At 41.0% G+C, this 27913-nt stretch overlaps 1 protein-coding gene across 4 annotated transcripts; it reads left to right on the top strand.

The window, feature by feature from the left end:
• Positions 1–181: 181 nt before the first annotated feature.
• PSMA5 (proteasome 20S subunit alpha 5) lies at positions 182–27742 on the top strand. 4 transcript variants are annotated; one of them, XM_003267892.3, is made up of 9 exons: positions 182–330; positions 5081–5147; positions 11619–11745; positions 13849–13916; positions 14807–14914; positions 15056–15114; positions 15883–15985; positions 16972–17058; positions 24690–27742. In XM_003267892.3, exons 1-9 carry the CDS (start codon positions 302–304, stop codon positions 24765–24767), a joined length of 726 nt encoding a protein of 241 aa, XP_003267940.1. In that variant the 5' UTR covers positions 182–301; the 3' UTR covers positions 24768–27742. The 4 variants fall into 4 exon arrangements, with proteins under 4 accessions (XP_003267940.1, XP_012355925.1, XP_003267942.1 ...); XM_012500471.2 differs by having other exon boundaries at positions 199–242; XM_003267893.3 differs by having other exon boundaries at positions 205–227.
• The last annotated feature ends 171 nt before the right edge of the window (positions 27743–27913 follow it).

A 27913-nucleotide genomic window follows, 5' to 3' on the forward strand; every position in this document is an offset into this window, starting at 1 on the left:
CGCCTTGGGTTCCGATGGTCCCTAGCAACCACCCGCGATTTAAGGCGGAAGTACTTCACTGGTCCGCCTCCTCCTCCTCCGGACCAACCATGCCCTGGTGAGGAAGCGCGTTGGCCCAATCACCTAGGCGGGAACTGCTACCAGCCAATAGGAAACAGGCACAGGAGGGCGGGCTAAAGAGGTCGCGGTCGCACGCGCAGTTGGTCCTTAGTGCTGCGGCGGTGTGGGTGAGTTGGGTGCCGGTGGAGTAGTGTTGGTCCTCAGAATCCCCGCGTAGCCGCTGCCTCCTTCTACCCTCGCCATGTTTCTCACCCGGTCTGAGTACGACAGGTCCGTGCGGCTGGGGGACGTCGGGTGGGAATTATGGGTGGGCGGGCCCGGGACTTGGCCGCGCGGCCTGGGTTCTGCCGTGTCATGGGGCTCCCCAGGAACCCGAGACTGGCTGGACCTGGGGATCTTTTGCCCTCCTCGGGCGCCCGCTGTCCTTCCCCAAGCTAGACCACATCGGCGGCACTTGTCCTACCGCTGAGTCACCCCTGGGTCCTAACTCGGTGCGGAAGCGAGAAACTCCGGCTTGTGCTTGGTAAAGAAGGCGTGAGGAGCCGAAACTCCTAACTTGAACCCGGAGAAGGCCAAGGGCCACTCTTTGCCCCGTTCAACTTTTCGTGCCTAGTATGACTGCCTTAAACAAACAAACAAAAAGTTAAACGTGCCTCCTGGAAGAAAAAGCAACTGGTTTGTAGTAGGGCATGCTGCGGTGTATAGTTTCTTCAGAAGCGCGAAGGCCGTCGTAGCTTTGGCCGGATATATTGTCTGGAGTCTGATTTTATAGGAACTGGAATTTAGAATGGTTCAAGAGATTTCTCATCATGCTGATTCCAATTGACCAAATTTTTTCTGGCTTTTTAAAAGTTTAAAGCAAGTTTTAAAAAACTTTTGTGGTATGAAAATGCTCACAATATTAAGTTGTACATATATATGCTGTAGACATTTTTACTTTCAGTTTCTGTTTTCGTCAGTTAAGTTTTTACATAGCTACTCAGTTTTTTTTAAAGTCAGAGAAGGCAGACATTTTCTTTGTACTGAGTTGTATGAGAAGTTGCATTTCCTGTCAAGTATATGCTGATCCTGTCAAAGTTTTACCACTTGCAGTTATCACTTTTTCATCTTTTTTACTGACTCATAGAAGATGTGTGTGAAGTTTTGACCTATTTCCCCAGTGTCCTATAAAGTGACTTTGTTGGTCGATATTTAACTTCCAGAACATTGAAGAGAATCATCTTCGGGTGACATAATTTTGAGTTAGGGTGTGTATGATAGAAATTGTTATGCTTATCAGAAAGCATTTATTAAATTTTGTGGCCATTTACTTAACATATGTATTGAGTGCTTTGTTACTTATTTTTCTGTCTTCCCAAGACGGCCTAAAATACATCCCTTTTTATTCTCTGAATGTGCTTGAGTGCTTACTGTGAACAAGGCACTGTTCTAGGTGCTGGTGCTACAGCAATGGACAAAATCAAGCTCCTTGCTCTCATATAGGAGACTCTTTTGAGACAGAGTCTCGCTCTGTCGCCCAGGCTGAAGTGCAGTGACGTGATCTTGGCTCACTGCAACCTCCCCCTCCTGGGTTTTGTTTTTTTTTGTTTGTTTTTGAGATGGAGTCTCGCTCTGTCGCCAGGCTGCAGTGCAGTGGCATGATCTCGGCTCACTGCAACCTCCGCCTCCCGGGTTCAAGCGATTCTGCTGCCTCAGCCTCTTGAGTAGCTGGGACTACAGGCGCACGCCATCACACCCAGCTAATTTTTGTATTTTTAGTAGAGACGGGGTTTCACCATGTTGGCCAGGGTGGTCTCGATCTTTTGACCTCGTGATCCACCCGCCTTGGCCTCCCAAAGTGCTGGGATTACAGGAGTGAGCCACCGCGCCTGGCCCGCCTGCCGGGTTTAAGCAATTCTCTGCCTCAGCGTCCTGAGTAGCTGGGATTACAGGCGGTGTCACCACGCCCGCCCGGCTAATTTTTGTATTTTTAGTAGAGACAGGTTTCCTCATCTTGGCCAGGCTGGTCTTAAACTCCTGACCTCGTGATCCACCTGCCTTGGCCTCCCAAAGTGCTGGGATTACAGGAGTGAGCCACCGCGCCTGGCCCGCCTGCCGGGTTTAAGCAATTCTCTGCCTCAGCGTCCTGAGTAGCTGGGATTACAGGCGGTGCCACCACGCCCGCCCGGCTAATTTTTGTATTTTTAGTAGAGACGGGGTTTCCTCATCTTGGCCAGGCTGGTCTTAAACTCCTGACCTCGTGATCCACCTGCCTTGGCCTCCCAAAGTGCTAGGATTACAGGCGAGAGCCACCTCGCTCTGCCTGAGACGCAAAGAATTGTTTACAGGTACAGTGGCTCATGCCTGTAATTCCAGCACTTTGGAAGGCTGAGGCAGGATTGCCTGAGCTCAAGAGTTGGAGACCAGCCTGGGCAACATAGTGAGACCTCATCTCTACTAAACATTAAAAAATATCAGCCGGTCGGGGTTTCATACGTAGCAGAGCAGCTCCCTCGTTGCGATCTATTGAAAGTCAGCCCTGGACACAAGGGTTTGGAAAAAAAAAAATTACATAGAACGAAAAAAAAAAATAAAAAATAAATAAAAAAATAAATAAAAATATATCAGCCGGGTGTGGTGGCGCTGACCTTGTCTCCAAAAAAAAAAAAAAAGAATTGTTTACAGAAGTAACTATAGTGTGAGTCAGAAATACATTAATGCCATTAAAGAAATTCAAATCAATACTATGAAAGTTTTGATGAGGGACTGCATTCAATATGAGAGGATCATGGAAAACTTCACAAAGGAGCTGACATTTAAACTAGGTCTCTTGAAAGAGTAGAATTTAATAGACAGTGAGATCAATAGTTGTGAGTTGGAGAATATGGGATAAATGAAGGAGGGGCAATGGAAAAGCACAATACATTTTGGGAAAAGTCCAGTCTGACTGGCACATATGATATGTATATGGGAACAGCAGGAGATAATGGGAAAAACAGGATACTGCTAGATATTGAATGGTTTTTAATACGAGGCTAAGGAGTTTGGGTCCTATTTCTATAGGCAACTGTGTGCTGTTAAATAATAATTGTATTTTACAGAGATTAATTGTCTGAATTAGGGGAAAGTGAATCAATACCTGTTAGTGTTAGGCTATTACAATAGTTAGGTGAAAGGTAATGAGGGCATTGAGAAGGAAGAGTGATGTGTTACTGTGGAGGAGGAATTGATATGAATTGGTATGACTTAGCATATAGTTGGATATGGGAAAAGATGGGGAGGAATGAGTCAGATCATTCAGAACTTCCTATCTTGGGAACACTGGAAGATTTGAGATGTTTTAAAATAAAGCTGAAATAGGAATGGCAGGAGATGAAGTCAATTTTGCAAGGTGGCTGGATTTAAAGAGATAATATTTCCAACTGGAAAATGTTAAGTGCTAATGGGATATGCAAGTGGAAATGTTCAGCAAACATTTAAATTAGTTAGGAAAGAGGTAAAACTGGTAATAGAGATTTGGAAGTAACTGGTGCTTAGCACTCTGTCACCCAGGCTGGAGTGCAGTGGCGCCATCTCGGCTCACTGCAACCTCCGCCTCCTGGGTTCAAGTGATTCTCGTGCCTTAGCCTCTCAAGTAGCTGGGATTGCAGGCGCCTGCCACCACACCCAGCTAATTTTTGTGTTTTTAGTAGAGACGGGGTTTCACCATGTTGGCCAGCCTGGTCTCGAACTCCTGACCTCAGGTGATCTGCCCACCTCAGCCTCCCAATGTGTTGGGATTACAGGCGTGAGCCACCACCCCAGGCCAAAAGCACTACTATATGACATGTTACCTGTTGTAAAGTCCAGACTCCATAAACCACAGATTGCAACCATCTCATTCCTTTGTTCACATATTTTTTGTGTCCATTGTGTGCTCAAGGCTTTTATAGCTGAGACCAGGATTGGTGCCTCTTCTCCGTAGGGATTTCCAGCACACTTGAGCAAGGAAAGGTGGAAAGTGTTAACTGTTAAGGGGAAGTGTTTTAGAGAGAAAAGCAGTCTGACATGTAAGTTATGTAAATATTGAGTGAATTAACTAGGTTAGAATTAGGAACTACATGGATCTCAGTCTGTTAAGATAAAAATAGTAATTCATACAAATAAGTAGAGAAATGTACCTGTGACTGACTTTTAGTAAAAAGTAGTAATTAGGGCTAGGCGCAGTGGTTCATGCCTGTAATCCCAGCATTTTGGGAGGCCAAGGTGGGTGGATCACGAGGTCAGGAGTTCGAGACCAGCCTGGCCAATATGGTGAAACCCCATCTCTACTAAAAATACAAAAATTAGCTGGACATGGTGGCATGCACCTGTAGTCTTAGCTGCTGGGGAGGCTGAGGCAGGAGAATTGCTTGAACCCAGGAGGCGAAGGTTACACTGAGCCGAGATCGCGCCAGCCTCGGCGACGGTGCAAGACTCTGTCTCAAAAAAAAAAAAAAAAAAAAAGGTAATAACTGTGTTTTATAGAGATTGTCTGAATTAGGGGAAAAACACTTCCGACTTGCTCCACGAGTCAATACCTGTTAGGAGACTATTACAAAAGTTAGGTGAAAGGTAATGAGGGCATTCAGAATGGAAAGAAGAGTGATAACCCCAAGTATTAACGTCATATGCATGTTATGGGAAGAGGATAAGGAAAAATGCACATTTTCTTGGAAATTGGCTGATAGTATTGGGGCATGAACTTACCAAAGGAATTGGTAAGTCTATTCAGAATGGATCCAGGTTGATTCAGGATTGAGGCAGAAAAGTCACTTGCTCTCATTTCATCAATTTGGGAAGACTTTCTGGGAGTGAGGCAGAAGTGTTCTATATATAGGTTCCATTGCCTTGAGAAACTGTTAATGTACAAAAAAATGCTACAGATTGTTGTGGGCGAAGTAGAGAATAACGACAGCATGCGTATTCTGTAGCTATCTGAGCTAGTTGTCAAGGAACTTGAATTCAGTGTCTACATGACTAGTTTTTATGAGTATAATTAATAATTTTTTTTAAATTATAGGGGCGTGAATACTTTTTCTCCCGAAGGAAGATTATTTCAAGTGGAATATGCCATTGAGGCTATCAAGGTATAGTAGCAAGTAGCATAGTTCCTGAAATTTCATGGCTACCTAACATTTTGCTGGCAGAACACTTGGAGTAAATGTGGTTTAACCATTCCTTTAGAAAATGTTCTTACATCCCTTTCAGCAACCACTGTTAACCATTTTTATAACGGTTTCAATCCTATTCCTAGTATCTATTTTAAAACTTTTTGAGCAGTTAACTGCTTCATAATTATCTAAATAGCTTTTTCTCATTGGGGATGGAAGGGCATATTTGTGCTTTTGATCCTCTTAGCTATAAAGAGGGGTACAGAAGTCCAGAATTAGCACCTGTATTACTTTTTCTGTTTTGTTTTCTTTAGCAAATCATGTATCTGACCACCTTTGTATTCTTTATTTTTCTTTCTTTATTTTTTTTTTTTTTGAGATGGAGTCTCGCTCAGTCGCCCAGGCTGGAGTTCAGTGGCGTGATCTCAGCTTACTGCAACCTCCGCCTCTCGGGTTCAAGTGATTCTCCTGCCTCAGCTTCCCAGTACCACCAGGCTTGTCTCGAACCCCTGACCTCAAATGATTCGCCCATCTCAGCCTCCCAAAGTACTGGGATTACAGGCGTGAGCCACCACACCCAGCCCACCTTTGTATTCTTGTTGGTAAAGACACCTTAGGGACTAAATAAGAGATTTGTTTTAGTTTTTTTTTTTTAAAGACAGGGTCTCACTCTGTCACCCACGCTAGAGTACAGTGACACCATCTTAGCTCACTGCAGCTTCTAACTCCTGGGCTCAAGCTTTCCTCCCACCTTAACCTCCCTGGCAGCTAGAATACAGATGTGTGCACCATGCCTGGCTAATTTTTTTTTTCTTTTTGGTAGAGATGTGGTCTTGTTATGTTGCCCAAGTTGGTCTCAACCTCCTGGGCTCAAGCGATCCTCCTGCCTCAGCCTCTCAAAGTGTTGGGATTTACAGGTGTGAGCCACCACACCTGGCCTGGACTGGATAATTCTTTGTTGTGGAGGGCCATCTTGTGCATTTTAGCATGTTTATCAATTCCTGGGTACTACCCATTAGATGCCAGTAACACTCTTTCAGTTGTGACCACCAAAAATGTCTCCAGACTTTGCCAAATGTCTGGTGGGGACAAAAGGGCCCCCAATTGAGAATCACTCTTCTAGATAAAAAGTATATATGAATTCTGTCCTACTCCGTTCAGTTAGGGATTCAAGATCAGTATACTATACATAAAATAATTAGAGAACAACTAACTGCTAAATTAAGTTTTCTGGCAATGGTTTCTGATTATATATTTGTTTGATTTTTAAGTTATACATGCATGTAGTTTCAGAGTCAAAAGGCAAAGTAGTTCTATAAACTTTGTAACAAAAATAGCAATTCTTGAGGCCTGCATCATCTATGTTCAGCTTTTCAGAGGCAACACTTTAAATTGTTTCAGCTAGTAATGTTCTAGGAATGTACCTCTATATCTCTATAACACAGATTTATGGTTTTTTTGTTAGGCATTATCCATGGACTTTTCATTATGAAAGATGAAGATTTCTGCCCTAACCCCACACCCCTACTCCCCACCACACACAATTGTCTTCTGAGGTGGGGATAGGGTGACCCTTTCCATGTGTATCCTGAATATCATGATTTTTTAAGATCATTAGTCAATAGTTACATTAGTATGACTGTAAATGCTTTTCACAGCTGAGCCATTTTGCGTTTTATAATTATTTTTCTGTTTCTGCACAACGTTGTTTTTCTTGGAGTTAATAATTCTCTTTTTAAAAATATTTGCTTAATTTAGGATGATCAATAATGCATTCCAAAGTCTCTCCAGGTTACATGTATCCTCTCAAAACATTCAGGCAAATTAAGTGTCCTATTAAGGATTCCTTTTTTTTTTTTTTGAGACAGAGTCTTGCTCTGTCACCCAGGCTAGAATGCAGTGGCACATCTCAGGTCACTGCAGCTTCAACCTCCCAGGCCTAAGTGATCCTCCCACCTCAGCCCCCACAGTAGCCAGGACTACAGGTATGTACAACCATGCCCGGCTTGTTTTTTGTTTTTTTGATACGGAGTCTCACTCTCTCACCCAGGCTGGAGTGCAGTGGCGCTATCTCAGCCCACTGCAACCTCCGCCTCCCAGGTTCAAGCAATTTTCAGCCTCCTGAATAGCTGGGATTACAGGTGCGTGCCACCACACCTGACTAATTTTTGTATTTTTAGTAGAGATGGTGTTTCACCATATTGGTCAGGCTGGTCTCGAACTCCTGACCTTGTGATCCACCTGCCTCTGCCTTCCAGAGTGCTGGGATTACAGATGTGAGCCAACGCGCCCGGCCTAAGTTTTTGTATTTTTTGTAGAGACGGGGTTTCGCTATGTTGCACAGGCTGGTCTCGAGCTCCTGAGCTCAAGTGATCCGCCCACCTAAGCCTCCCAAAGTGTTGGGATTACAGGTATGAGCCACAGTGCCCTGTTAAGGATTCTTAATGAAATCTTGGAGCCTTCTAATCTGCTCCAATCTGGACTGGTTGTTCTCTGGGCCTCCTGCGTAGCCGTGGACTTCATTTTCTGTGAGATCATTCTAGGCATTCCCTTTAACTCCCTCCTGTGTTAGGCCCCATGTCATCTTTTTTGATTTGTTTGTTCAATTTGGTAGAACCCATTTTCCAATAGTATTGTAGAAACTCTTTATTTATTTATTTATTTGAGGTGGAGTTTCGCTCTTGTTGCCCAGGCTGGAGTGCAATGGCGTGATCTCGGCTCACTGCAACCTCCGCCTCCTGTGTTCAAGAGATTCTCCTGCCTCAGCCTCCTGAGTAGCTGGGATTACAGGCATGCGCCACCACGCTGGCTAATTTTGCATTTTTAGTAGAGACGGGGTTTGTCCGTGTTGGTCAGGTTGGTCTCGAGCTCCCGACCTCAGGTGATCCGCCCGCCTCAGCCTCCCAAATTGCTGGGATTATAGGCATGAGCCACCATGCTTGGCCAGAAATAATTTTTAATTTCCAACTTCTTTTGTTTCTTTTCTTCTTATTAGCATCCCGTTCTTGTTTTATGGATGAAATATCTTATTTTTCTTCAACAGTTTTCTAATTTTTCTTGAAAATTCTTTGCCCTGTGGGATATTGTTGCTCATCCCTATAATCCCAGCACTTTGGGAGGCTGAGGGAGGAGAATCACTTGAGCCTAGGAGTTCAAGACTAGCCTGGGCAACATAGCCCGTGTCTAGAAAAAATTTAAAAAATTAGGCTGGGCAAGGCTCACACCTGTAATCCTATCACTTTGGGACGCTGAGGCAGGAGGATTGCTTGAGTCTAGGAGTTCAAGACCAGCCTGAGCAACATAGTGAGACCTTCACAAAAAATTTAAAAAATTAGCTGAGTGTGGTAGTGTACACCTGTAGTCTTAGCTGTTTTAGAGGCTTAGGTGGGAGGATCTCGTGAGCCTGGGAGATTGGGGCTCCATGAGACGTGATTGTGCCACTGCACTCCATCCTGGGCAACAGAGTGAGACCCTGTCTAAAATATTTTTTTTTCCTTTTGAACTGGTCAGATTGTTTAGAGCTATGTTTTTCAAACTGCAGGTCTAGACCTATTAGGAGATACTAAAATAAATTTAGTGGTCATGAGGAGCATATCTTTTGAGACAGAGTGTCACTCTGTCACCTAGACTGGAGTGGAGTGGTGCGATCACAGCTCACTGCAGCCTCAACCTCCCAGGCTCAAGTGATCCTCCCACCTCAGCCCCCAGCTACAGGCATGTGCCACCACACCAAGCTAATTTTTTTTATTTTTTGTGGAGGTAAAGTTTTGCCATGTTGCCCAGGCTGGTCTCAAACTCCTGGGCTCAAGTGATCTTCCTGCCTCAGCCTCCCAAAGTGCTGGGATTATAGGCATGAGCCACCACTCCTGGCCCACATTTCTTTTTTAAGTGAAACAGAGCAGTAGATATCAAAATGCCTTGCCCATAGTAGTGATGACTGGTTTTTTTTCATGAAATTTTGTTTCTGTTATGTATTTATATTTATTTGTGGGTTTTAGTTATGAAATCAAATGTATTCCTTACTGTAGCTTTTGGTCCAAAAGTTTGAAAAACATTGCTCAGGAGAAAACTGCCTCTTCTCATTTCATTCTGGGAGGGTATTTCTGGCTGCTGGCTTCTGAGAGCTGAGTAGGGAAAGAAGGCTGAGGTTCTTAACATTTGGTTTGTAAATTTTTAGATATTTACCCCATTTTCAGTACATTATTCCTGCCTTAGACTGTGCTTGGTGTCCCCAATCCAAACAGTCTCCAGAGAATAAGCCTGGAGTCTTCTGCAGGAGTGGGGGAGGTGCAGTCATCTAGCTTTACAGTCATCTAGCATAGGGGAGGGAACCTGGGAATCTGTTTCTTAAACATTGAACCATCTTGCAATTTTTAGCTCTTTGTTCATTTCCATTTCCAGAGGTCCTTGTTGCTACCATTTCCTTTTTTGAGGTCCTGTGATAAAAATCAGCTTGTTTCTTTACTTTCTTTACTGCTGGTTTAGGATTTGGATTACCCAGGTATCACTAACCTATCTTCTTTTTAGCTTCAAAGTTTTGTTGCTGTGTCTTCTCCCACTCGCTGTTATAGTGGATTTATGCCTTTTTAAAAGTCCTTTAATCTTACATTAATAGACTTAAGGAAGGCGTGGAACTAATGTTATGTCTTTAGTCTGCACCTTTAACTAGTAATATGAGCATTCATTTTTATTTATTTATTTTTTGAGATGGGGTCTCACTCTGTTGTCCAGGCTGGAGTGCAATGGCATGATCTTGGCTCAGTACAACCTCTGCTTCCTGGGCTCAAGCAGTCCTACTGTTTCAGCCTCCCGCGTAGCTGGGAGTACAGGCATATGCCACCAAGCCTGGCTAAGTATTGTATTTTTTATAGAAACAGGGTCTCACCATGTTGCCCAGGCTGGTCTCGAACTCCTGGACTCATGCAATCTGCCCACCTCAGCCTCCCAAAGTGCTGGGATTACAGGCACGAGCCACCATGCCCAACCTGAGTACTCATTTTTTTACATAAAATTTTTTGACAGTTCATCTCCTGTAGTTATGCAGGTATCCACTGATTAAGAAAATATATGACAAAAAGCTGGTGTACATTTAATAACACTTCTAAATAAAGTCACAACTCAACACATTTGAAAAATAATATATATGTGTGTGAAATGATCATTCAGTCTGCAGACATGTTAAGCAAGTTATACATAAAGATTCATGGGATTCTTTGGAACCCTTTGCAATGCTCACACTTGGCCGTGATTACTTTGTAGAAATAACTAAATATAATGGGAATTCAAAGCACAAAGCATAGTCATGGAAGGCTTTGATGAATGGAATTTGGATCGGGGGAAGGAAGAATGTATTCCAGGGGAGACAGCATGAGCAGAGGGGTGCAAGGGTAGGAGATAACGTGGCTTGAGCCAGTGGGTTGGGCTGTACCTGAGGGATTTTGTTGGAGAATAATGGGTAGTGAAGTTGGAAGGGAAAAGTGGCATCAGGATATGAAGGCTCTGGAAGTTTATTTGGATATATTATAGGCAGTATACGGTGATGTTAATTCTTGAGAGAAAAAATATAATGATAATAGCATTTTGTTAGATCAGTCAGGTTATAACATTAGAAATACATTGAGAGAGAGAGATTAAAGATGAGAGAGGCTATTGAAGTATCTAGGCATGGAATATGAATAACATTTGCTCACATTTGGCAGGCACCATTTTAAGCATTTTATAATACATAATGTGTTTACCCTTATTATTATTATTGTCATCCTCATTTTGCAGGAAATGGGCATAGAGGAGTAGATGACTGGGAGTTACATAGAGATAAAGAGATGAATTCCAGGTATATTGTGGACTTCTAGCGACCTTAAATAATTAATAGTTTTACGTTATTGGTGGTGATGATGGTGGTGGTTCTTTTCATCCCTCTCTACCTTCGTTTATTACCTTTTTGGAGGTCAGGTAGGTTGGGGAATATCACCTCTTGGGACAGACCAAGGTAGATGGCAGAGGTGAAAAGAGGCCAGGTCCAGAGAAGACATTAAGAGTTTTATTACTTTCTTGCCCACTATATTTAGAACTTTTGAATCCTCCGTCCTCCAAATATTGGCATGAGAGAGTGGATTTTTCCAATGTTTGAAAGACTTTGTTGAACTTACTCTTTTGGGGTTCTGGAAATTACATGGGTAAATTATAAAGAAAACATTAAAAACTTTAAAAAAATTTAAGGGAGAAAAAAACTTTTTAGAATCACAAAATTCTGTAAAGCAATGTTCTTGCTGTTGACAGGAATAGTATATTAATTACTTACAGTATGTTAGGGTGCTCCTTCTCTCTGCTTATAAGATGTGGCCAACTGAAGTTTCTATCATGTGAAGATTTACAGAGAGCTATCTGGTGAGTATGTGAGGCAGTTATTTGACCTGTATATGGTAATCATAACATGTTTCTCTTTAGCTTGGTTCTACAGCCATTGGGATCCAGACATCAGAGGGTGTGTGCCTAGCTGTGGAGAAGAGAATTACTTCCCCCCTGATGGAGCCCAGCAGCATTGAGAAAATTGTAGAGATTGATGCTCACATAGGTAAGGAGTGGAGGAAAGCTGTTCTGTAGGATCTGGTCTGGATTAATTAGTCCTCTCTGATGTTCCAAGGAAGGTTTATGAAATTAACACGTTATCCCCTTGTTAGCTATTATTTTCCAGGCAGTAGGCCAGAATGCGTAAATGTAGGAGTAGGAGGCTGTTGCAGGACTCATTTATGTTTAACCTACTCCCAGAAGTTCCTTTCCCCTCAAATTTAGACTTGGTAAATGTAATGGTTGTTGAAATACGCAAAGGTTGAGATCTTTGAAGTGACTACAAGTTATAAGAATAATATAGACTTGACTAGATCAGTCTTCCTCCTTTGTTTTCAGATTATCTTTGTATTCCTTGTTCCCTCTACCCACTTTTTTGGTCTTTAATTCCCCTGCCTTGGCTTCTGACATCATTGTATAATAGTATTACAGGGTGAGTAATTCTACTTATTTATAGAATGGCATTTTATTTGGCTATCCAGATTTTCTTAACCTGTCTAGTCATCTAATTAATGAAGCATTGGCAAAATAATTAATTGCTTGAAGGCATCAGAACCAAATGCCATGGTGACTCTGGGAGCTTGATATTATCTCTTTCATAGATACAGAAACTGAGATTTTATCTTTTAAGATTGGAACATTGTGTCTTCTTTAACTCAAGTCACTTGTCTTTTGAAGGTAGCTCAGTGTCACTATGTTCAGCAAATTGAGAGCCTACAATGTGCCAGACCTTATGCTAGATACCAGGATATAGAAAGGAATAAGACATAGTCCTTGTTTTCCAGGAGCATACAGTCTAATTGTGGTGGTGGACATGTAAGTAAGTCAATGCAATTAAGTGACAAAAGTATTAAGAAAGACTAGTGTGTTCTCAGTAGGAGTACAAAGGAAGAAATAATTAGTTTTGCCTGGAGGCAGTGGTAGTGGGGCTTTCAGAAAAGGATTCCATGAAAGTGATTTTGAGCTGAGTTTAATTCTGAAAGATAAGGAAGTGTACACATGGCAAACAAGTGTCTGGGTATAGCAAGGGAGAGCATTCTAGTCAGAGGGAATAGAAATGACTGAAGCCATTGTGGTGTAAAATATAAAATACCATGGCACAAGCAGTTTTGTAGGCCTGGGCCATGAACTGCAGCAGCAGATGAGTCGGTCAGAGAGCGGAATTCCTTTTTTACCACACTGAAGGGCTTCAATGTAATCCTTTTGCAAGGATGGGAAAGGTTTTAAGCAATGAGGTAATAGGATCCCATTATAATTTTAGAAAGGCCATTCTGATAATGATATTAAAGGTAGACTAAAGAGGGCTGAGACTGGAGGCAGGGAGGCCAGTTAAAAAACTTGTAATAGTCCAAACAAAGAGATGGTGAAGGTTTTAACCAACACAGTAGCCAGAGAATGGAGAGGAAGATAGAAATTGACAGAACTTGTGATCTGATTGGTTGTGAGGGCCAAGGAAGAAGACGGGGTCTAGAAGGGAAATGAGTGTGTGATATGTCCAAGTAGATATATTAAGGAAGTTATTTGGCTTTATATGTCTGAAACTTGGGAGAGAAACTTAGGCTGGAGATTTAGATTTGAGCCATGGCATGTAAAATAACAGTTATAGCCATAATCGTGACAGCTTGGGCCATCAGGCAAGCTCTCTCTGATATAACTAGTTGCTTTGTCTTTGGGACAGAGAGGCAAAAGCCTTTTGATTTATTCGAGAGTCCTCCACTGTAGTCCACAGTGAGGTGATTTTCTTTTCCTTGTTTCCCAGGTTGGGGCATTAGTATTTGCTTTGTTTGAAAATGTATCATCGTCTACAAAGAGTGCTAAAGGGATGCATAGAGATGTAATATGTGGAAATTCATGTTTGGTTAGCTGCTTTTCTCTGGGCTTATTTTTATCGTCTGGACTTCTGTGTCATTGTGGATGGTTTTTTGTTTCTAACATCATTAATACTTGGGTTCATTGCAGATCATTTCCTAGCTAATCTTTTGGGTATAAAATGCCATGGGGTAGCTGAATGGCTGCCATGGTTCCACTCCAGAATTTCAGGATTTCCTGAGTGGATGAAAGAGTTCTACAAGGATTTGGCCACTGGGTCACTGTTGCTTTTACATTGCAGGTTGTGCCATGAGTGGGCTAATTGCTGATGCTAAGACTTTAATTGATAAAGCCAGAGTGGAGACACAGGTAAAATTGGCATTATCTCCTTTTTACCAGGATGCTTGAGTTCCTCGTTTAGTGATTATCTAGCTGCCTGGGCTATACTGCAGGTCCCTGTGTCAATATTAGATGTGGCTCTTGGGAGTAATTTTGGGTAGAATTCCCAGTTAGAACTTTCTGGGCTTGGAGTTTAGCTGTCCAATCATTGCAGTTTTAAAGAGGCTCTGGTCAGTAGTGCTGACAGTGTCTTCCTTTTTTTTTTTGGCTTTGCCTATACATAAAGCATGCATTGCAATGCATTGTTTCCTAATTGACTTTCTGTGGGAGCATCATGGCAGGAGGTGGACATAGTTAAAGGATATTCTCCCCTCAGCTGCCTTTGCTGCCAGGCTTGCAAATAACAGCCCTCCTTTGGTGAGCAATAACTTGTACCAACTGACAAATACTGGTCAGGGATACTGTTTTTTTTTTTTTTTTAAACTTTGTAGCTGCTGCTTGGAGATAGGCTAGTAAGAAAAATGTATCACACGGTAAAATTTTTTGCACTTAGTTGCAAGTTTGCTGTCTGTACTTATGTAAGAAGTCATTTAACTTAAACATCAACAGAATAAGCTAGAGTCTTTGAGGGAAAGAGGCACTTTTAGTTTTTGAAAGAGTAAACTTGGTGCTTTGAGGCATAATCCTCTTTTTCAAGGCAGTAATTCTCTTGTCTGTCGTTGCTTAGAGTCCTTGTGATATGTTTCCAGAGCTATTTCTCTTCCTCTCATGTATTCCCAAGTACTCAGGGTTAATGTTAATGAAGAAAACCGCATTTGAGCCTTCAGTTTTCAATCCCAGTTTAAAGGGATGTGCCTAGTGAGATGGTGGGCTGCTTTAATGTCCTTATTAGAAGGTTGTACCATGCTTTGCTCTTCTAGAACCACTGGTTCACCTACAATGAGACAATGACAGTGGAGAGTGTGACCCAAGCTGTGTCCAATCTGGCTCTCCAGTTTGGAGAAGAAGATGCAGATCCAGGTGCCATGGTGAGTGTGATACTTGTGTCGAGTTTTCTTATTGTTCTGTGAGACTTAGGACATTCGTCCCGTGAACATAACATTCCCAGCCCCTCTCACCTCCTTACTTTATAGCCATTTATCTTAATGTCTCTTATTTTTTGGTTCTAGTCTCGTCCCTTTGGAGTAGCATTGTTATTTGGAGGAGTTGATGAGAAAGGACCCCAGCTGTAAGTACCATTTGTAATTTTCCCCCATGCTTTTCCGGGGAATTATTTTAATTTGGGGTGGGGACAGAGAAGATTATTGTAGACTGTTAGCCAGGTATTAGCACACACCTGTAGTTCCAGCTACTTGAAGGCTGAGGCAGGAGGATCTCTTGAGCCTGGGAGTTGTTATCCAGGCTGTAGTGAGCTATGATCATGCCACTGCAATCCAGCCTGGATAACAGAGCCAGACCCCATCTCTTTAAAAAATATATTTTAAAAAGATTATTGTAAAAAGGGCTATTGTAGAGTGTGTGTGTGTGTGTATATGTATATACATATATATATGGCTTCTAATACTAAAGTTTAGTGATTCTGTACCATTTGCACAAATTTGGGGATTCCATGAAGAATTCTCCTATTGGAACCAGTGCTAATTCTGGAAGGAATTAGAAGTAACTTGTTACTATAGTCAGGGTATGTTTTAGAGCTTTGCTCTGGAATGTTGATCTGATCCTCATCCTCAAATTTTTCTAAGATAGGCATAAACAAGTACCATATTTATACATACTATACTTCTAAATCCCTAAGGAAGGTACTAATTTTCTTAAACAGTTTTTAAAATGTCTGGTTTCTCCACACATAGAACATCTTTTAGATCTGTGCTTCAGTATTTCAGTGGTGTTTCCTGGCTGCAGGACCAAGTATTTATACTTTGTTTTAGTGAGATGTTTGTTACATAAAGTGCCACCACTCCTGAGCATTTTAATCCTCATTTTGGGGGTTTTGCAGGTTTCATATGGACCCATCTGGGACCTTTGTACAGTGTGATGCTCGAGCAATTGGCTCTGCTTCAGAGGGTGCCCAGAGCTCCTTGCAAGAAGTTTACCACAAGGTAATTAAGTATTCTCACAACTCTTACTATTTTTTTTAAATCATGGTATAATTTACATATAATAAAATGTACAAACCTTAAGAGTTCAGTTCTGAGTTTTAACAATTGCAAAACACTTTCATCACCACCAGAAAAATGCTCATCCACATTCCAGTCAATCTCTTTCCCTCCCTTGCAACCATGTTTACCACCATGTTTACCACAGTCCATTAGTTTTGTCTGTTCTTGTGCTTTGTTATAAATGGAATTAAACAATTAGTCAGTTTGTATCTGTTTTGTTTAACACACTGTTTTGAGATCCATTCATGTTGTTCCAGTATTTCCATTTGATGGCTGAGTAATATACCATGGTGTGGATGTACCACAGTATGTTTATCCTCTATCTTCACAGCTTTACTTAGCACTTTACAATTGGCTCTTGAAGCAAGTGGGCATTTGGTATTTTCTTTGTGAGATGGGAAGATTTGGTTTTGGGTAACTCATTGGTGGATTGAAGGCTGCTCTACTTATTCAGGTGGTTCATACAGGGATGCCTGCTCACATTGGCTCCTAGTGGTATTGGTTTTACATGTGGAGGAAATTAGGTACAAAACAGGATAAATTTGAATTTTCTAAACCGTTGGGCTACCTCTTAGATCATTTGGGCATTATTGTTCATAGGATATTACCAATAATATTATCTTCTAAATTAAAAGAGGAATTCAAATGTACACAAGATAAGTCTATCTGTTTCCCCTTCTTCAAAGATTACTTTGGTTGGTGACTTTATTGTGGCTCACAATAAGGTTTGGGGGTTTTTTTCCTGAAAAAATGTATTCTACTTATTTGCCATTTACTTGAGTTCTGAAGATACTTGTAATGCACCATACTAAGTAAGATGTTTGACATACTTGCTAAATACTTTTTTCAGTGAGATAAAGGGAAAATCTTTGAAGGAAGGAGGGATTGTGTATAATTAATAGGCATCTTCTTGCCTTTGTTTCAAGTCTATGACTTTGAAAGAAGCCATCAAGTCTTCACTCATCATCCTCAAACAAGTAATGGAGGAGAAGCTGAATGCAACAAACATTGAGGTACTTTCTGTTTTATTGTTGGATTTTTTCGTTTGTTTTTTTAAGAGATGAGGTCTGGCTATATTGCCTAGACTGGTCTTGAACTCATGAGTTCACGTAGTCCTCCCACCCCAGCCTCTCAAGTAGCTGGGACTACAGGTGCACACACCATGCCTGGCTAATGTTTTTTAATTTTTTTAGAGATGGGGTCTTGCTGTGTTGCCCAGACTGGTCTTAAACTCCTGGCCTCAGGCAATTCTCCTGCCTCAGCCTACTGAGTACCTGGGACTATAGGTGAGAGCCACTGCACCTGGCTGTTTTATTGTTTTGTATTCAGATATCATAGCTGGCATTGCTGAAGACTACATAGATCATGGAAATGACATTTTTGTATATTTAGTTCCTAAGAAATTCTTAGCAGCCTTTGAATAATAAGCAGCTTTAGTAAAGTGCTGGCAGAAGCCAGAATTCAGTGAGTTAAAGAATGAGGCCAGGCGAGGTGGCTCACGCCTGTAATCCCAGCACTTTGGGAGGCCAAGGCAGGCAGATCACTTGAGGCCAGGAGTTCGAGACCAGCCTGGCCAGCATGGCAAAACCCTGACTCTACCAAAAATACAAAAACTAGCCAGGTGTGGTGGCACGCACCTGTAGTCCCAGCTACTCGGGAGGCTGAGGCATGAGAATTGATTGAACCCAGGATTCGGAAGTTGCAGTGAGCTGAGATTGTGATACTACGCTCCAACCTGGGCGATAGAGCGAGACTCTGTCTCAAAAATAAAATAAAAGGAATGAAAGGGAGATGATGAGTGGAGAAAACAAGAGTATGCTGCTTTCTCAAGAAGTGTGATTAGTGTTGGCAGAAGATAGCATTAAAGAAAAAGATTGTGTCTTTTTAAGGATGTGGAAAAGTCTTGAAAATATAAACGGAGATGAAACTAGTGTATAGAAAAATGTTGAAAGAGTCGGGCACAGTGGCCTGTAATCCCAGCACTTTGGGAGGCTGAGACAGGTGGATCGCTTGAGGGCAGGAGTTCAAGACCAGCCTGCCCAACATGGTGAAACCCCAGCTTTACTAAAAATACAAAAATTAGCCAGGCGTGGTGGTGGACGCCTGTAATCCCAGCTACTTGGGAAGCTGAGGCATGAGAATCACTTGAACCTGGGAGGTGGAGGTTACAGTGAGCCGAGATTGCATGACCACACTCCAGCCTGGGCGACAGAACGAGACTCTGTCTCAAAAAAAAAAAAAAAAGCTGAAAGAAATAAAAGGAGAGGTTAGGATAGTGATGGAAAAGTTATAGAAGAGGTAAGGCATGGTACACATGAAGGAGTTGGTTTTGAAAAGTAAAATTCATTCAGCATCATATTGAGTACCCATTATATAGCAGGTATTATGTTAGATGCCTAGGGATACAGACACAGAAAATCCAATTCCTATTCAAGTAGTATACTGTGTAGTGCAGGGAACATATAGATAATAAGAACCCGGGGTGATACTTCTATAATAGCAATAAGAACAGATTCCCGTGAGTATGTATAACTTAGACTAAAGCATTAGGGAAGCTTCTTGGAAGAGGTGATGTCTGGAAAAGGGAGCAGAAAGGTATTCCAGGAAGACGGGACAACATGTGCACAGGGTTCAAGATGTAAAAATAATATTGTGGGTAAAGGAACTTTGAGGTTTTGTCTGACTGCTGAGGTGTGGGATGTATATAAAATGGTGGGGGATGAGACTGGAGAGGTATGGACCAGCTTGGGAATGTCCTTTTTTAGTATGCTAAGAGTAGACAGGAGCAAAGGAAGTAATGACGAGTAAAGATAGGTGGGTTTGGCAGTAAACCTGGAGAGATGTCCCACATTTCTCCAGATTTTTCCTAGTGATTGTAAGGTCATCTGCCGAGGGTAGGTGAATGCAACAGTAAAATTGAGAATGGGAAATATTTGGAAAAGTCATTATGGATAGGGAAAAGAGAAGACAGGGAAGAGTAAAAGGATTGCTGGGCCATATTAAAATCCTAGTTGAAGCCAGTAATCCCAGCACTTTGGGAGGCCAAGGCAGGAAGATCACACGAGGCCAGAAGTTCGAGACCAGCCTGGCCAACATAGTGAAACCTCGTCTCTACTAAAAAAATGCAAAAAATTAGCTGGGTGTGGTGGTGTGTGCCTGTAATCTCAGCTATTTGGGAGGCTGAGGCATGAGAATTGCTTGAACCTGGGCAGTAGAGGTTGCAGTGAGCTGAGATTGCACTCCACCCTGGGCAACAGCACAAAACTCTGTCTCAAAAAATAAATAAATAAAATTTAAAGGCCAACCAAGGCTGTAATTATATATCAGTAATTAAACCAATCAGTACTTACCAGGATATTTGTTGACCACACTCATGAGAAAATGGATGGTTGGATTAATCCATGGTAGGGGATTGACTAGTTAAGGACAGAAGATTAGAGAGGACTGGATAGTATTGTTGGTGAATGTCTTACCCATAGAACCAGCTTTCATAGGCTGCTGTGAAAGGTCAGTCTAAGAAGGACTGACATTTGGGAGCCACTGCTCTAGAGCCCATCTGCTTTAAGTTCTTAGTCCATTAGTTGTTCCTTGGAGCTCCAGCCTCCTTACATGAACTGCTTCCCCTAAGAAAAGGAAAATATCCGACCAGGCGTGGTGGCTCACGCCTGTAATCCCAGCACTTTGGGAGGCCAAGGCGGGTGCATCACGAGGTCAGGAGATTGAGACCATCCTGGCTAACACAATGAAACCCCTTCTCTACTAAAAATACAAAAAAAAATTAGCCAGGTGTGGTGGCGGGCACCTATAGTCCCAGCTACTCCAGAGGCTGAGGCAGGAGAATGACGAGAACCCGGGAGGCGGAGCTTGCAGTGAGCCGAGATCGCGCCATGCCACTGCACTCCAGCCTGGGCGACAGAGCGAGACTCTGTCTCAAAAAATATATATATATCCAAGTTACATCTTACATCTTTCTTTTTAAGAAAATCTTCATATATACCTCCTTCTATCTAGTGTCCTTACTTTTAATGAACTTTTTTGAGATATAATTTATATACAGTTAAAATGTACCTATTTTAAGTTTACAATTCAGCGGATGTTGACAAATGTACTACCCCCGGTATCTGTCACCCCAGTCATAATACTGATCCTCCCAAAAAGTTCTCTCATGTCCCTTTGTAGTCTCTTCCCCCACAATGATCTACTTTTTGTCACTATAGATTTGTTTTGTGTTCTACAATTTCATATAAATGTTTTTGTTTGTTTTTTTAAGAGATGAGGTCTGGCTATATTGCCTAGACTGGTCTTGAACTCATGAGCTCAAGTAGTCCTCCCACCCCAGCCTCTCGAGTAGCTGGGACTACAGGTGCACTCACCATGCCTGCCTAATGTTTTTTAATTTTTTTAGAGATGGGGTCTTGCTATGTTGCCCAGACTGGTCTTAAACTCTTGGCCTCAGGCAGTTCTCCTGCCTCAGCCTCTTGAGTAACTGGGACTATAGGTGACTATAGGGACTATACTTCTTTCATTTGGCATGATTTTGAGATTCACCCATGTTGCATCAATTCTGTTACATTTTATTGCTGAGTGCTATTTCATCCATCCTATTTTTTCACCTTTATTGCCAAGTCTCCTCCAAACAGAACCTGTATTATCTCCACTGCTTCACCTCTCGTTTACTCCTCAATCACTACTATTTGTTTCAGCTTTTATTATTTCCATGAGACTGCTCCTTGCTAAGCTAACTCTTATTTGTCAGATTTCATGGTCACTCTTTGGAACTATCATTTGACCTTTTTGAAGCATTCACTTCGGATTTGACAGTTCTAAAATTAAAATCATTATCTTTCCTAAAAACCATTTCATCTTCCCATATTTCCAGTCTTGGTTGATGACACCCCCAGTGTACTTGTCATTCACATGAGAAACCTGGAAGACTTTGACTTCCTTTCCCTTTTACTCAATCATTTCTTTGCTCCCTTATAAATAATTCCCAAATCAATGTCCCTTCTCCATCCCTACTTCCAGTGCCTTCTTTTGTTGAGGTTCCCATTTTTCCCCTACCTTGTATATTTTCAGAGGCTTCCTAATTAATCTTGCCCTCCTCCATTTCAGTCCATTTTTTCTTTATTGTGCTACTACAGTACATTTTCTAAGCTATATCTAATCTTAATGGTTCTCCACTTAAAAAATATTTTCTGGCTGGACATGGTGGCTCACGCCTGTAATCCCAGCACTTTGGTAAGCCAAGATGGGTGGATCACTTGAGGCCAGGAGTTCAAGACCAGCCAGGCCAACATGGTGAAACCCCCGTCTCTAATAAAAATACAAGAAATTAGCTAGGCACGGCGACACATGCCTGTAATCCCAGGTACTCGGGAGGCTGAGGCATGAGAATTGCTTGAACCCAGGAGGCGGAGGTTGCAGTGAGCTGGAATCACGCCACTGCACTCCAGAGCGAGACTCTGTCGCAAAAAAAAAACAAAAACCTTTTCTGACTTCTATTGTTGGTGAGATAAATTCCAAAATTCTTTTCATGGCATAATTCACTACTTCTTAAGTCATTTGTTTAATCTATTAGAGACTTTGCTAAGCATTTTACATGCAATTACTTGTCTTAATCTTCACAACACTTCTATGAGATAGATACTCCTATTCCGAAAATCTTATTTTACAGAAGAGGAAACTGGCTTTGAGACGGTAGGGCCAACAGGTAAATGGTAGAGTCAGGATTTGAATCCAGGTATGGTCTTAGGTCTTATACTTTTAACCATTTTAATGTACTGTCTCCCATGAGCTCTGACCCCCTACTCCGCCTCCTTTTCACGTCATATTCCATGTGCAAGCTCTGGTCTAGCCATATAGAATTACTTTCAGTTTTGCAAATACATCGTGTTCTTTTGTGGTTCTGTGCATTTGCACATTGTTTGCCCTTCCTGTCTTTGACTGTCTGACCCATTCTTGCCATGCTTTAATACACAACTCAAAAGTTGCTTGTCCCTAAAGCCTTCCTGGGCTCCTCCAGATCACTCTTACACATATTCTTAGTTCTGTTACAACACTTACCTGACATTGAACACATTTGGCATCTAGCACTTAGTAAATAAAGACTTTCTTCATCTTTGGATCCTTAGTCACAAATACATGTAACTAATACACAGGTGCTTAGTAATTAATTATTGGTGAAATAAATTGAAAGAAAATATCTGTTCTACCTGCCTCAAAGAGATATTTTTTGAAATTGAGATAATAAATAGAAAAGTATCTTTCATATTATACAAATACATTTATTATTATGCAAATATAAGGGATTATTTTTACTTATCTAGTGATGAGCAACTTCCTGAAGGCAGACCTTGGCTCAAACTCTATTATTAATAGTATTGATTTGCGTTCCAGTTCTTCTGTAGGACTGTTCTACTCAGAGTTTTCCCAGTTTCTGCTTTTTAGCCCCTGTAATGTTTTGAGAAGGCTAGCCTGAGTCATGAGTGAAATTCTTTAGGCCCTCACTCTTTAGATTAATGCCCTTGTATTTCTCTGTCCTCATGTCATTGATCATCGAGTAAAGATACACCTTAAGAGAAGCAGTAGTAACATTTTTATTTATTTATTTATTTATTTATTTGAGACAGGATCTCACTTTGTTGCCTGGGCTAAAGTGCAGTGGTGTGATCTCGGCTCACTGCAACCTCCACATCCCAGGTTCAAGCGATTCTTGTGCCTTAGCTGGGACTACAGGCATGTGCCACCATGCCCGACTAATTTTTGTATTTTTAGTAGAGACAGGGTTTTGCCATGTTCACCAGGCTGGTCTCAAACTCCTGACCTCAAGTGATCTGCCTTCCCCAGCCTCCCCAAGTGCCAGAATTGAAGGAATTACAGGCTACCATGCCTGGCCAAGAGAAGCAGTAATAATATTTGTATGTTTAAATATCCTTGGAATGGAACTCATGGTCTACATGGTAAACTAATTGTTTACCTATATTTTGCAAATATATTTGGGACTTTTCTGACATTTCATGTAATTAGAGATATATCTTTTAGGAGAATCTAGAGGAGACTACAAGCTTTGAGAGAAGAACTTTTTTTTTTTTTTTTTTTTTTTTTTTTTTTTTTTTTTTTTTTTTTTGAGACGGAGTCTCGCTCTGTCACCCAGGCTGGAGTGCAGTGGCGCAATCTTGGCTCACTGCAAGCTCCGCCTCCCAGGTTCATGCCATTCTCCTGCCTCAGCCTCTCCGAGTAGCTGGGACTACAGGCGCCCGCCACCACGCCCGGCTAATTTTTTTGTATTTTTAGTAGAGACAGGGTTTCACCGTGGTCTCGATCTCCTGGCCTTGTGATCCGCCCGCCTCGGCCTCCCAAAGTGCTGGGGTTACAAGCATGAGCTACTGTTTCCAGCCATGTGTTTAATTTTAAAAATTGAAAAAAAAAAGACACTATGAGGAAATGACATGTAAAACACAAATCTTTTGAGGCAAATGTGAAGTGGCACCTATTGCTCAGTATTGCCCAAAACTGTGGGACATGATCAGCAGAGAGAATGGAAAACCTAGTCATGTTAGTTAAATTTGAAATTAACCATCTTCTGACCCTAGTTTTTTATTGTTGTTGTTGCTTTTAAATGTAAATATGATCTGGATTTCCAGTTATTACTGATATCTTCAGCAGTCACAGCTGATTTCCTATGCCAGTGTTAATGAAATCTTTTCTTGGCCAGTTCTTTTAAAAAAATGTAACAGGCCAGGTGCAGTACCTCACATCTATAATCCTAGCACTTTGGGAGGCCGAGGTAGGCAGATCACCTGAGGTCGGGAGTTCGAGACCAGCCTGACCAACATGGAGAATCGCCGTCTCTACTAAAAATACAAAATTAGCCAGGCGTGGTGGCGCATGTCTGTAATCCCAGCTACTCGAGAGGCTGAGGCAAGAGAATCGCTTGAACCCAGGAGGCGGAGGTTGCGGTGAGCCTAGATCACACCATTGCACTCCAGCCTGGACAACAAGAGCGAAACTCCATCTCAAAACAAAAACAAAAACAAACAAAAAAAGCTTTTGTTAAGTGTTGCCACATAAACAATTTTAGAGAAAATACCTGACAATAGTTAATGATTATTTGTTGTAGGCAATGGTCTAAGCACTTTATATATATTAACATTTAATCCTCATAACTACTCTATGAATTAGCTATTCTTATTGTCCTCATTGTACAGATGAAGAAATAGAGGCACAGAGTGGCCAAGTAACCTCAAGTCACACACACAAGCTCAACTTTTAAGTATTTAAATATACTTCAAATATATTTCTAAAGGAGTCTTTAACAGAAAAAAGTACTGACTCCATGTACTTTGCTGCTGCTTTTGTGATCCCTGTTGAAGTGACTTCAAGAAGTGACAATGATGCCAGGCATTTGGTTAAGTATGATGTGGTGAGTTAACCTTAAAATAGAAAATTTGGTCAATAAGCATTTTTATTTTGGAGCCAGAGAGCTATTTTAGGGACCTGCTGCCTGGAAAGGATATCCTTGGGACAGCAGATCCCTTAGTTCCTAATGAATAGCTGCATCACCAACACAGCTTCTCCTGACCATGGTAGGGCCATCAGCAGGGTAACTGAGCCCAGCTTATTAACCCTTCTGTTTTCTTTCCAGCTAGCTACAGTGCAGCCTGGCCAGAATTTCCACATGTTCACAAAGGAAGAACTTGAAGAGGTTATCAAGGACATTTAAGGAATCCTGATCCTCAGAACTTCTCTGGGACAATTTCAGTTCTAATAATGTCCGTAAATTTTATTTCCAGCTCCTGTTCCTTGGAAAATCTCCATTGTATGTGCATTTTTTTAATGATGTCTGTACATAAAGGCAGTTCTGAAATAAAGAAAATTTTAAAATACTTGTTAATAGACTGTTCTCTTCTAATAGTCTTTTTTTTTTTTTTTAAAGAGATGAGGTCTCACTATATTGCCCAGGCTGGTTTCAAACTCCTGGGTTCAAGTGATCTTCCTGCCTCTGCCTCCTGAAGTGCTGGGATTATAGGCGAGAGCCACCGTGCCCAGCCATTGTAATAGTCTTTTGTTTGAAATGCAAATGTTAGTGGGCCAAAGGACAGTGTTATTAATATCCCTATTCTATGAAGATGTCTGTTCTAAAACTGTTTTAGTGATGCTCTATAACAGAATCAACTATATCCATTAATCCCATGGTGTTGATAAATGAACTAGTCCAGCTCTTCCCAGTGGTTAATAGATGTTAACAGCACTGTAAATCCATTTCGGCCCTATAATTTCTGGAGCAAACATGTATTTTTGCTGCTTTTCTTATAAGGAGAGGCTACTAATTGACTATCAGAAGAACATGTTTTGAGGTCCTCCTCAAAACATTGATGGGTTGGAATCGGCCATCAACAGTGTTGTACCAGTTCTTGGGTCTTGATAGACAATTTGGAAAGAGATTTCCTTGTTTACGAAGTGAAAGACTAAGAATGAATTAAATTAATGACCTTGGCCTCACTGGCAATCAATTACGAATCTCTATATCAGTAAGAGAATTGTAAAATTCAGAAGCAGTTTACATTAGACTTTGGAATGAATGATGAACTTTCCCTATTAGAGCTGCCCTCATGTGATTGGTGGAGATTGTTTAAAGAATCATTCTATCTCAGCCTCAAAAATTACCATGGGAAGATGGTATCAGTATCACTACTGAACAGATGAAGAATCTAATGCTGTGTGCCCATGGACGCACAAAATTAAGCTGTTGGGACTTGAACAGCTCAAATTTTCTTGTTTCAGATCACCAGCTCTTGAGTAATCGGGAAATCTGGAGATTTGAAAAGTACTTGCACTGGCCACAACATGGCTAATCCATTTGTGGATGATGCAGAATTGATTTAATTCACTAACAGGGACCCCATAATTATTTGCTGGGCTCTGGGTATATTAATGTGTAGGAAGTTGTACTATATGTTAATAAATTATGACTATTTGGGTAGGCTGAATTCATACTAAATCCATACTGTAGTTCAGCAAAAAACGTGTTTATATATATTTGGAAACTGCAATGACAGGAAACATTTGGAAGAAAGGGATTTTGCCCTAGAATAACACATAAGGAAAGTAGAGAATTAGAGTATATTGTTACTCAATGTTCCAGAGACTTCTAGTGATTTTAACACTTACTAAGTATAGCATGTTGATTGGGAGATTTCTCTAAAGATCACTTTGTTTTATTAAATCCTAATAGAAAATACCATTGAAAATCCTATCTCATTTATTCCTGTAACAAATTTATTGAGCACCTACCTACTATATGCCAAGAAATGTATTAGCCATCTGGCAGAGAGCTGTTCAAATGGTAGATATGATCTGTGCTCCTGTGAAACTTCTAGTGGGGAGAGCCAAACAATAAACAATATTCCTTTTTAACTCTAGGTTAATGTAGAAATGGATAAAGCCCATGTTGCTTTTGGGAGAGGTGAGTTGTGTCTCTGAATCACATGCATTTCATAGGGGGAAAAATGACCAAATACTAAGGAGTAGCTCTTAGCCTATGTCTGTTCGCCTCAGCTTAAGTTGTTTTCCCTCCCACTGGCTGGGCAGCGTATTTGTGTTTTACCTGGTAAAACAGTAAATTTCATACCTTCTATAATTGGCATTCTTCAAAGAGTTGGAACTTTGATTTTTTTGTAGAATATTAAAACAAGCTTTCTTAGGTTAAAGAAGTGATCTTACTGCGAATAGCAATGGTTTCATGATGTGTAATTGCTTTATGTTATCTTTCTGCTATAGAATGTTTCCTGGAGAAAGGTATGGTTTTTAGTAATAAGATAAATTTACTTTAGTCCTGCAAATAAGGCGAAATCTTATGTCCAGTATTTCACAAAGAACTGACAGTGCGACTTTTACATTTAATGTCAATCTCATTAGACAAAAATGAAATATAGTTCCTAGGGTTTCCAATTTAAAAAAAAGTGAAATAGTAAATATATTCACTCAAACATTTTCTCAGTGCCATATGCAAGTTACCATGTCCCGGAAGCTGATACAGTTTGAGGAAGGAAATATATAAGTACTGTAAGCCTGTGATAACTAAAAGCAACATACTAAAAAGTGAAGGTACAGATAATTGCAACAAATTTAATAGCGTTTAAAAGTGTATTTGGTAGTTTCGCCAGGAGGTGGCACTGTTGAGTTGTTTTTTTATTTTCAGACAGTAAGACAATAGACCATTCATCTTTGTGTCACCCAAACAAAGAAATATTCCTTTATAGCCCCCTTTCCTCCCCCCACCTAATCACATGCTACTGGAACTGACTGTCTTGTGATCTACTCTCATAGTTGGCATAGATTTAAAAATAATCTTTTTTAAATTAATCTGATAGTAGTTATGGAAAGGAACAAATTGTTCACCAATTTTCATCAGCTTTATCTTGTCAGTCCAGTAACTGAGAACTTAAAAGACTATTCTAGTGATTTTACTATCCTGCTCAGATGGCATTCAAAAACATTTTTCACTTCTCACGTCTTACTATGGTTGTTTTGAAAAAATTTGTAAATTCGTTAGGTCTTTTTGTTTGAAAGTTAATGTCACTGGAAGTATTTTAATGTAAATATCGGGTTGGGTGCATTGTATCATTTTGCTCTACAATGACTCTATCCTCATTTGGGTTTATGGCCAGTTTATAGTTAAAAGTAATCTTTACTTGCTTTGAGTGTAACGACTTGCATATTTTGTATCTTTCTATTTGCTACCTTTTCTACTGAACAATTTCTAGCTTTCTAAAGGGATGGAGTCAGTAAGCTTAAGGATTCAGAACTGGTTTTACCTGTGCTACGTGTTGTATAAGTTGTGTGTGCAGCTTCTGCGGTAAAGGGAAC

Source organism: Nomascus leucogenys, chromosome 12 (assembly GCF_006542625.1).
Source record: "Nomascus leucogenys isolate Asia chromosome 12, Asia_NLE_v1, whole genome shotgun sequence".
NCBI classification, from domain to species: Eukaryota; Metazoa; Chordata; class Mammalia; order Primates; family Hylobatidae; genus Nomascus; species Nomascus leucogenys.